The following is a 10,972-nucleotide window of genomic DNA, read 5'->3' on the forward strand; positions in this document are numbered from 1 at the left end:
CTTACATCATCAAACTTGGAAAGAAGCAGCATTTGCATTTAAAGTACTCTTTTACTAATTTTCACGCATTCCTGCAATAAAATGCATTAATGGGCCTGGAGAAACACTTACCGGTCATAGCAATTAAAGTCATCTAACCAGCAGCCTTTCTTCACTAGCTCGATAAAGCCAGAATTATTTCTCCAAGAAGCATAACAATGCAGCCGCTTATTCTTTTCTACTTCACAACTCTCAATGCCACTTTGATTGGTCTTCTCCAGCTCCCAGTTGGCATTGTAATATAAGCATTCTCGGATTTCCACCTCCCCATGTCCAGAACCTGCATGAACAGACAAGTCAAACGTTTAAGTAAATGTATGGTTAGGAATCTAAAATAGCCTCTTACCAATGCAGACTAGTTGCAGTAATAGACTATAAATAATAAACAATAAAAGTTATAAGAAACATTTATTATCCAAAACCGCCATGAATATAATCCAGTAGCTGAACAGCAAACACTAGATGGTAATCCTGGATACAAGCTATAATTTTTCTGGGCTACAATGTATTCATTCAGAGACAGAAATGCTTAATGTGTCTGCAGTACTCTATACTAAATCAAAAAAACATAACAAGCAACGGCGTAACTACCACTAGTGCAGCAGGTGAACTGGCACTGGGGTCCTGGTGAGTGAGCCCGCCCCTGCCCCCTTCTTCTGATATCTTACCAGCAAAATGGAAGTCTAGTGAACCCTTTTTAGGTCGAGCTATTTATAGCTCTGACATATTGTAGGGGAAACAACACTCTTGAACCAGCAGATTTGAAGCGGATTCCTCCCAATGCATGTGATCTATTGAAGCGTGACGCTTCGCCAGCGCGCGCTTGGCCTCACTCACACCCCATATGCTCGTTCCCTCCCACGCGCTCGCTCCCCTGCCCCCCCACCCCCATCTGACTTGCAAGTAAGCCTCGAACACCACTAGGCTCTTGAAGCGCGACGCTTGGCCAGCGTGCGCTTGGCCTCACTCACACCCCATATGCTCGTTCCCTCCCACTCGCTCACTCCTCTGCCCCAAACTCCCATCCGACTTGTTTCGCTCTTATGGTTACCTCTTGCCTGTATCACATCACCTCATTATATATTTAACCTTTCTTTCTCCTGCCCCTGTAACTTCTGCCCTTCATTTCTCCATCTTCACCTTTCCATGTTTTCCATATTTCCCTTCCTACCAACACTTTCCCCTCTAACTTGGGACTCATCTGCCTTTCGCCATTTGTTTCTCGCGGGGTCTCTCCCTTGTGCTTCTCTTACCTGTGTTTTTTGTTTGTTTCATTTTATTGCTAAATCACTCTTTTTTCCTTCTCATTCTTTTTCCGCTTTGTCTCCCCCGTTCTCTTCTCTCTGTTCCATGCGGTCCGCCCTCTCTTGCCTTCGTCTCCCTTCACCCTCACCCCAGTTCTCTCTCCAAGTCTCTCCCAGCTCGCCGCAGCCTCACTGCCAGTCTCACAAGAAGAACGAGGTGGCCCTGGTGATCCAGAGCTGGTGGCGCCGCGCACAGTTCCACCGGCGTGAATGGCGCTGCGTGAGGGTGCTCTCGCAGTACACCCGGTGCCCCGTACATTAACTCTACAGCTGTTAGATGACTATTTCTCACTCTACAGCTTATTTTTTCTTTTGACTCAAATTGTGAGTTATATAATTTCACTGCTGGGGCTGGATTAAGAGTCTTGCGAACAGGATATTTATTTAAAGCGATTTTATATAGCGCGAACATTACCCGAAGGTGTCAGAGCGCTCCAGAGGTACTCCATTCCAATTGCGATGGCATACCCTCTGCCCGCCTCATTTAGATTTGGGCCGGCAGGTAGTTTTCCACTGGCAGAGCCAGATGTTAGCTCTTGTTACACTCTCCCCCTGAACCTCTTTCCACATTGTATCGCCTTCCTTCAGGCCGTCATGCCTCAAAGAACCGCGCTCGCCCAAGCGCCTTGCTGCCCCTCCGCACCTCCTCGTCAGCTTCCCCGCCCCCAACCTTTCCATTCCCTCCTCTCCGCCCCATTCCGTCCTTATTTCTCACTCCACTTTTGTTCTGGCGCCATTCAAGATCCCCTCTCCGCACTGCTGCATCTGTAAATTCAAACCCCCCCTTCCCTGCCAGGTTCTTCTCCCCTTTCACTTCTGCCCGCTTTTAACTATTTAGTTGTGTACGTTTTATATTTAGCATGGCGCCCGCTTTTAATTATTTATTTAGTTCCGCTCATTGCTTGTTTAGTGGAGCCAGCTTTTTACAAAAATTTGTTAGTGTTTGAGCGGCATCCAACAGCACCTCGCCGCACTGCTACATCTGTAAATTTAAACCACCCTTCCCTGCCAGGTTCTCCTCCCCTCGTGCTTCCCGTGACTGCCCATCGTCCCCACAGCTGTTAGCACTCCTACAATACGGCCACACAAGGCAAAACCTTCAAACAAGCATTTGCAATGCAATAGGTCTCACATTTACGCAAGTTTAAGCTATTGCCATTGTAAATGCCAATGCCTTTTATTTATGTTTTACAAACAAAAACAAAAAGGCATTGTCATTTACAATGCAATAGCTCAAACCCGCATAATTGCGAGACCTACTGCATTGCAGCACTCAACGCCACAGCAGCACCCCTCAACGCCACAGCAGCACCCCTCAACGCCACAGCACCCCTCAACGCCACAGCACCCCTCAACGCCACAGCACCCCTCAACGCCACAGCACCCCTCAACGCCACAGCATCACTCAACGCCACTAAAGGCCACAGCATCCCTCAGCACCACTGAAGGCCACAGCATCACTCAGCACCACTGAAGGCCACAGCATCCCTCAGCACCACTGAAGGCCACAGCATCACTCAGCACCACTGAAGGCCACAGCATCACTGTGCAACCATTCAACAACAATTGGTTCTAATATGTTCTCTCAATGTTTCAGGCTTTATTACAAATGTCACAAAAAGATGTTAATATTTCACTTCTGTTCTTGGACTTTTTTCACATTAAAATACACAGAACATAATCTTCCCAAAAGTTATTTACAAAAGTTTAAGCTATTGCCATTATACATTACAATAAATTTTAAGTATTAATTATTAAAAAAATAAAAGCCATTGTTATTTGTAATATTAATACATCTAAGTCATGTAAACAACACATATTGCATTACAAATGCTATAGGTGTCACGTTTGTGAAAGTTAAAACTATTGGCATTGTAAATAACAAAGCTATTAATTTCGCTATTTTCAAAACCAACACATAAATAATAAATGTGTCATTTACAATACCAATAGCTCAAACTTTCATAATGCGAGACCTATTGCATTGCAAATGCTGGTTAGGTTTTCACCTAGGCAGTGCTTGCGCTGTCTCTTTGAGACATGCTGTATTATCACCACCCCTTTTTGTAAATATTTTTGTCCACCCTAAGCGTGGAAGGGTATTCTCAGATGTGAGTCCCTTGCTCATTGCACCATCAGGATTCAAGCAAGCCGGGCCGAAGACGGCTGAAATGCCAGAAACCGGTCCCCGGTAGCTTGTTTCCTTCCCAGTGTAAGAATTAGCTTTTGTAGTTTGGTTTGCCCTGTTCCCATCATGCACTGGGACAGGAACAGACTAATTTGCATACAGCCAGGTTCTGAAACTGGGATGGTGCAGTGAGCTAAAAAACGGTGTTGGATCTAGCCCTGATCTCTTGACTGGGTGAGAGTATTCTGTTTAATTCAGAGACTCTGTCCCTCACCACCCCTTTTTGTAAGTATTAAAGATATGGGCTTTAAACTCCGCCCATGTATTTTATTGGCTCATTTGAGTGTCTTTTGGAATTGCTCATATTTCATTGGTTTATTTGCTTAGTAGTCCTTCCTTGTTCCTCTTTAGTTACGCCTTCTCTTCTATTGGAATCTCCCCTTAAGGACAAACCCCTCTTACATGTGTTGTTACTCAATTGGTTTATTTACAGTTGGTGAGCACTATTTCCTTAATGTTGTTGCAGACACAAATCCATGGCGCGGACATGGTATGTCTTTTTTTTTTTAAGCAGCACGGAGTGCTACAAGTTTCATTTTTTTATAATGCCGGCTGCACTGCCTGCAAGTGAGCACAAAGCATGCAGGCACTCAGCACTGCACATAACGCTAGGGACATACCGCAGGCTACCTGGACAGATGGCTCTTCAGACAGTGGCTAATCAGATGGGATTCATTTGCAGTTTTTAGGTGCTACAGTTTGCAGCACGGATAATCTTGAATAACGGCGGGCGGGTGACTCTTATTTTGCCTGGCTCACCCCAATTATTTTTTTTTTTACAATAATTTAAGATTTATTCAGCGACGCGGCACAGAGAGTTTAATCTTCATCAATGGCGGCGCAAATCCACGAAGCAAATATAGGGTGCAGCAGGACAGGCTGTTACTAGGTGTTCCTGTGGAGTTGTAAAGGAACCTCTATTAGCCACAAAGTGCTGCAGCCTTTATGCAATTATAAAAAGAAAGATTGAAGCTGAGCATCAAACTGCCGCTAAGAGCTTAAAGCAAGAACTGATCAGACAATAAAGAGTTACTCGACACTTTGAACATTAGCCTCATTTGACTGTGAAAGACCCGGCGCAAAGTAGAACCACCTGTGATATGAAATGTTAACGACTTAAGAGCATCAAGTTCGACAATGGTAGCCGAGTATCATGCAAATCCTACGTCGGCTTCAGAAGCACTTCTGCAGAGTGGTATTTCCAATCCTACGGGGATGACATGAAAAGAGATTCAAAGGCAACACAAGGCAGAATCAAATGAAGAGTTTGGGGACTGACCAGTCATTGAACAAGATGCCTGCATGTCCCACCTAGTCACCAACAGCGTGTCCGCATTTCAGGGATAATGTGGGTGAAGTTAGGTTAGGTATTGGATACACAACGCACACTGCCACTGGTAGGACCTTCTAGTGCTTTCAGCATCCTGGCTGGGTCTCCACCACAGACAGGAGTCTGGTTCAACTTACGGTGCTTAGTTAAGCGATTGTCTTCTATTACTATATTCACCTGGTTGTTTATACTGATCTGCGTGAAGAGGACTTTGGTGATAAAGCTGTGAGGTCAATGGCCATTTTCTAGGTTGCTAGGCACACTGGCTGACATGTGGATGGAAGCATGTGTGGCATCTGTTAATGTGCTGTACTCTTACCACCATAGCAAGTGTTATAGTGTACATATAAGTGTATGCAAAACCCAGTGAAGACAGATACTTTCAATGTATATATTTACGGTTATTTGTTGCTGTTGTTGGATGGGGATTGCATAATCCAGCTTTTTAAAATGTTTATATAAAGTGTCTTTTCTTTCATTTGTGTTTGCTCTTGAGTTTTAAACTATAACCCAGGCAGCACCGACTGGATAAACACTGATTAACTGTTGTATACAAAAACACAGGACAGTCTACAGGAAACGGACAACCGAATTCACAATTTCTACCATTATTTTAGACTTGTAAGAAGATAAAATGGCTCCAGATGTGTCTAAGCAAGGGTCTACATTCACTTTAGAGGCAAAAGCCAACCTGTTAACTTTTTCTATGCATGGTCGCTACAGCGTGGTACAAGACATGCGTGTGCATGTTTTACGACATCTGCAAGTGAGCGCATGGCTGACATCTTGGAACTGTAACAATTTCGCAATGGTCACTGTGTGCACATGCGCAAGCACATGTTGTGCATGCCGACCACTTTGGCTTTTCATTTTTTTTTACTTTGCAGTTCAGATCACCTGAATAAGCGCTATATGATTTCCTTTCATCAAGAAAGCAATCCAAGACCTAATTAGTAAATAATTAAAAACCAATTAAGTGTGAGACCCCAAGTTATTCTTAGAAGCCTGGAGCTGAGGCATTGTGGGGGCTGATGAATACCATTATCCGGGGTTCGTTCAGACTCTACTGACCACGACTAGTTCACTACTACTCACACCGACGAAAACAAACTGACAAATTATACATGAAGCTTTATGAAGGCAAAGTTAGTCAAACCATACGTCCCAACCATGGCAAACGTCAAGGATGAAATGCAAATTCCAAATAAGTGAATAAAGAAATGTGAGTTTTCTTGGGGCGGTGATAGTCTGCAGAAACTGTAAAGCAGCTTCATTGATAAAGAGAGCAACAGAGAAAAATGCTCTGCAACAGTTCTACTGACCAGATGTTTATTTGCTGGTTGACATCGTGTGGGTGATGCCGATACTGTATTGGGGGTTAGACTTTGGGCAGGGCCACTGAAATTTGCAACAGGGGAAGACCAAATGGTTGACTAAATGCAGCAAGAAAAAACAAATTATGTAGCATAATGCAGCACATTCTATAAACAGTATTACTGCATTATTTTTTTACACAGCACTGTCTGGGCCAAAGTTCCACCTCATTAGCAACAGTTTAACACTTAAATACAACAATTAACAAATGAAATGTAACCTGTAAACTTTTGCGAAGAGCTTCCACAGTGCGGCAACTGGTGCCTGTTTTTAGTAACTTTTTTTTATTTCAACAAATTTTTATTGATTTTACGCATATAGACCTCAACGCTTTGTCGTTACAGGGTGGCAGCCCAAACTGGCTGTTTTTGTCGAAGATGCAGTTACACAGTATAAAAGCTTGGCTGTCCCCTATCCACTGTCCCACTAAGAAAATAAGAATGGGTGAAAAGGAAAAAGATAGAGAAAAAGGGAGAGAAATAAGACATAGTATACAAGAAGTTTACTTCCTTCGTGTTTGTGTTAAGATCTTGCGTGGGTGTTTTAAGGCTTTTTGGGCCCTTTTTGTAGGTCTGCTCACGGGGTTTATAGGGGTCCAGGAACTCGTGATCCGTTTTTGCTAGAGACAACTTTTTTGGGAAAATTGCAAATTACGCGGCAGACTTTGGATCATGTCGCAAATCTATACTCCTGCAGTAAACGCAGCAGAATCGGTACTGAAGGCGGGGGTAAAGAAATTAGGAGGCAGTATCTCAAACCTGCATTGAGGAATGGAGACACATTTCACACTAAGATTTGTAAAGCTCAAGGTTGAATTGCATTTTTCCGCACTGAGCTGCAAAGGGTAAGATTCCTTTCAGCTGAGGCAGTTCCTCCAGTCTGAACACCTGTCACGTCGTCTTATTCCACCATCAATGGGTTCCTTGTAATTTAGGTTTCAGAAGAGAATTCCACATCCTAACCAATAGACTGAAAACCTTTCAGATCAGTTAGATGCTGGGGCCAATAACACGTGACTTTGGCAAGCAGAAACCAGCGAGTCTGTTGACGGAATGTATCTTTCTCAATGAACTTCCTGGGCAGAGGTTTGTGTGGTGCAGTACTTAAAGGTGACCCACCCACTAAGGATGCAGTAAATTTAACAGTACACGATCATATCCAAAACATCTAAGAGAAATCTGACCATGGCTCGAGTTTCGTGAGTTGAAGCTATCCATCCTGGACACCCTATCATTAAAGCTACCACACAGCAGCAACAGCAGGCTCTACAAAGCATGCAGTTGCGGTGCACATTAACAACACCATATCTTTTAACTCCTAGGCGGCATCATGCCAAGGGCACCCAAAAATATCCATACCCAAATATTCAAACACTAGAGTTGGAATATTAAATTAGTCCTGAACTCAAAGCATGTTTAAATGCCTCTCAGAAGCTTTGCAGGGGAAGCATTGAAAAGGACTACTTTGAGAAGGCACAAGAAATATGAGAAAACTGGTAAGATTGGTACAACTGGAAGCAGAAGATTCCCAATGCAGTCAAGCTGACTTGCCTACCACTCGAAGAACGTAGAACAGAGAGTACCAGCGGTGCACAAGTATTGTAATTGCATTTATATAGAGCGTACAACTCATGGAAGAGGCATCGAAACTAGTGCTGCGTACAGGCCTTTCAGTAGAAGGGACAACTTCCAAGTACCAGTGCACATAACCTAGGAGGCAATGCAACCGCTTCTTTGTCACAAGTGAAAACTCGAATCATGCATTGTTTTACAACAAAGCACTGTTTACTTAAATTTTAACAGACTTCATCATTGAGATTTTGTTTAATGTTTTGAGAGATGTAAGTCACACTTGTTGCTGTAGCTTAAAAATCCTTTCATTCCACTGGAGTGATCAACTCAGCGATTGAATTCATAATGAATAGCTTATTCAATTTCCTCACTTGCATGAATGTCAATAATTCTTGGGCGGCTGCCAAGAGATGAGCCGCTTGATATGGCATGAACACAATGCCTTCGAGTGATGTATGCCCTTCGCTCACCATTACTGACTGGAGTGTTAGTCAGAAAACAAATATTTCTATTCTTTGGAAAAATACACCAAGATTGCATTAGGGTCACCATTTTATGCAAAAGACACAAAAGGGTGTGTTGCTGCAGATCCACAGTTTATCCTCTTACACTAGTATATGTAATTCAGAATAATCGCCATTAACTACGTAGGAAGAAAAAGGAATATATTCCGACCGACGAATGTACGCTGTGTTTTACGGACTTGGAAATTAAGTTGCAGTTGGTTTTAGCGTCCAATTCTAAATTGGAAATGGAAGCAGTGCACTGAATAACCCAAACTCCTTCATCCTCCCTTTTTCACCCACTATCTTGGTGGCCCATGCCATGGCCTCCTGAGTCATTACACCTATGGTCAAAAGACAAGTCTTCTGGATCGCAGGGTACCCAGGTTGTCTGTGCCCTGACATCCAAGCTTAGGAAGGCTGCCAAAGAGATACTTGTTTGACCTTGGAATACCCTAGAGTAAGCTAGCAAACACCTCAGTATCATCCAACCATCACAATTTCAGCCCCATCTCTCGCCCGCCTCCTACTTGCTATTCTACGCAGCTACACTCGATCACATTCATGACTTGCACTTTCAACGGCAGCCTAAAGATTCATGATTTTAAACAAATGAAAAAAATTATAATAAATCTATTTTTTTCAGTTTTTCCTCAGATTTCGACGATTAAATATTTCCACTTTGGAGCAGAAGTCATGGAACCGGTCACGCGTTTTCAGACATCAATAACACATCGAAGAGAAAAAAAAAACACGCAAGAAAAGTGGAGACCTCAAATCTGCTTAACGTGGCCATGCATAAATGACCCCCGAACAATACGTTTGTGTGAACGAACACCAGGCTGATGAGAAAACCTCATGAGGGTTGCACTAAGGCAGCGATAGTCTCAGGAAGTACCGCAGACGCACATCACTATGGTAACATGCTATGACGCTAATGACCTGCCTCCTAACCTTGTCAATCTCAAAAGGCTTTACCATGCAGAAGCTATTTTTATTTAAATCAACTCACGTGACTTGGGGGGAGGGGTTGGTCATTCATCTTTTTATTTCTTTAACAGAACCAGGAAAGAAGGTTCTACAAATTCGATTGGAAGGTCACAACACATTCTGGTTTGTCGAAGAGGTTGCCGTGGTGCTCCGCCTCCAGTAGCTCTCAGTACAGAAAAGGTTGGAGACCCCTGCCCTACAGCTTTCGAAGAGCCTACGGTGAGGAAGATGACAGCCCATAGCAGAGCGGCGAATGCTCTTGAATACAGGCTATGTTAAAGCTGGGCCTTAATAAATATGTGTGCAAATCCCGCCAAACTATAAACGGTGCTCATTTTTGCATGTTTCCATAATCTGAACGGTATAGGCCACGCTTTACATAGTAGTGTAACAAATACGTCAACAAAGAAACCACCAGTAAAGCATGCATCGGAATAATGCAATTGCGCAACTGAGGGGGGGGGAGGGGGGGGGGGGGGGGGAGTAAAATTGCCATCCCAAAGTAGGTGGTGCACACTTGCCAATCTGAGTTGCCACTATTAAATTCGCAAGAGTTCAAACTGTAGAAACTGATGCATTTTTTTGTTGATCAAACATACAACGACCCATTAACGCAGGTTCACAAAGTGGAGTGAAATCAGAACTTGGAGCATAGTCCTCTGCACAGAGGCAGGCCACTCAGGAAAGCGTGCAACGGCAGGGCGTGTGCTCTCTCCATTCTCTGCCAGTTTCTTTTCCAAGGCTTCACGAGCTGCTCGAGTGAATTTACGAGTACGCAGCACGGTTCGTCACGCAAGGGCCGTCAGACAATCCGTAGAATGCACCACACGCCGCACAAGGCCCTCCTTCACAGGCGGGGATCATACAGCTGCTCCTGTCAATCACATGACAGACGGGGGGTGGGGGAGCGACTCCAGTGCTGCTCAGCGGGCATGAGAGCAACAACTTTCGAGAGCTGTTCGTGCCGTAGAGGTCATTTTAGGACGCCCTGATGGAGCATGAGCACAGTTTATCATTGTTAAACCATCGACATTGGCGTTTAACTGAAAACTTCAGCCACATCCGATTTCTTTACTTAACTGGGTGGTTATCAAGTGAGTTCAAAGACCCAAGTATACATTTTGTTTTCGGGTCCTACCTAGGGTTGCCACCATCACAGGAAAAAATACCGGCCATTTGTTGTTTTGAGAGTCTGCAAAAGCCCGGACATTATACTAAATAGGACTTAAAGCACAATCCTAAGTGTTCCTTTGTAAAACTACTTTATTGCCTTTATTTACTTTAATTGTAAGTCCGAAATCACTAACGCAGCCCTATAACACATTTAAATTTGCTTACTATTTATATTTACTGTTTGAAGTATATACAGATTAAAGGCAAACATACTGGCTTTAGGTGAGTTTGCTTGATTTTTATGAAAGACAGGACATTAAAGTACCAGTGTTCAGTAGATAACAGGTCGGGTGGCGACCCTACTCCTACCCGAGTGTAAGGCACCCTTACCTAAACTATGACTCCTCTTTCGATTGCCAGAGCAACAACCCTTTTTTTTTATTTCCCAATTGCCCAAAATTCTGCCTTCCGCAAGTTTGCGAAATTTTTTGCTTGCTCGCGTTCCCAAATGTGTGTTCACAAGATATTTTCCGCCGAGCACGCAAACAGCAATTGCGAAC

General features: G+C 43.6%; 1 protein-coding gene across 2 annotated transcripts in view; it reads right to left on the minus strand.

Annotated features, from left to right (window-relative positions):
- Positions 1-10,972, minus strand: part of ACVR2B (activin A receptor type 2B) — a 413,701-nt gene that overhangs the window by 252,185 nt on the left and 150,544 nt on the right. For both annotated transcript variants that reach the window (XM_086941456.1, XM_086941457.1), the window contains exon 2: positions 112-319. In XM_086941456.1, the coding sequence (XP_086797582.1) occupies positions 112-319 (208 nt within the window). The remainder of the gene's footprint in view (positions 1-111; positions 320-10,972) is intronic.

The sequence above is a fragment of the Lissotriton vulgaris genome, chromosome 10, assembly GCF_964263255.1.
Source record: "Lissotriton vulgaris chromosome 10, aLisVul1.2, whole genome shotgun sequence".
Taxonomy (NCBI): Eukaryota; Metazoa; Chordata; class Amphibia; order Caudata; family Salamandridae; genus Lissotriton; species Lissotriton vulgaris.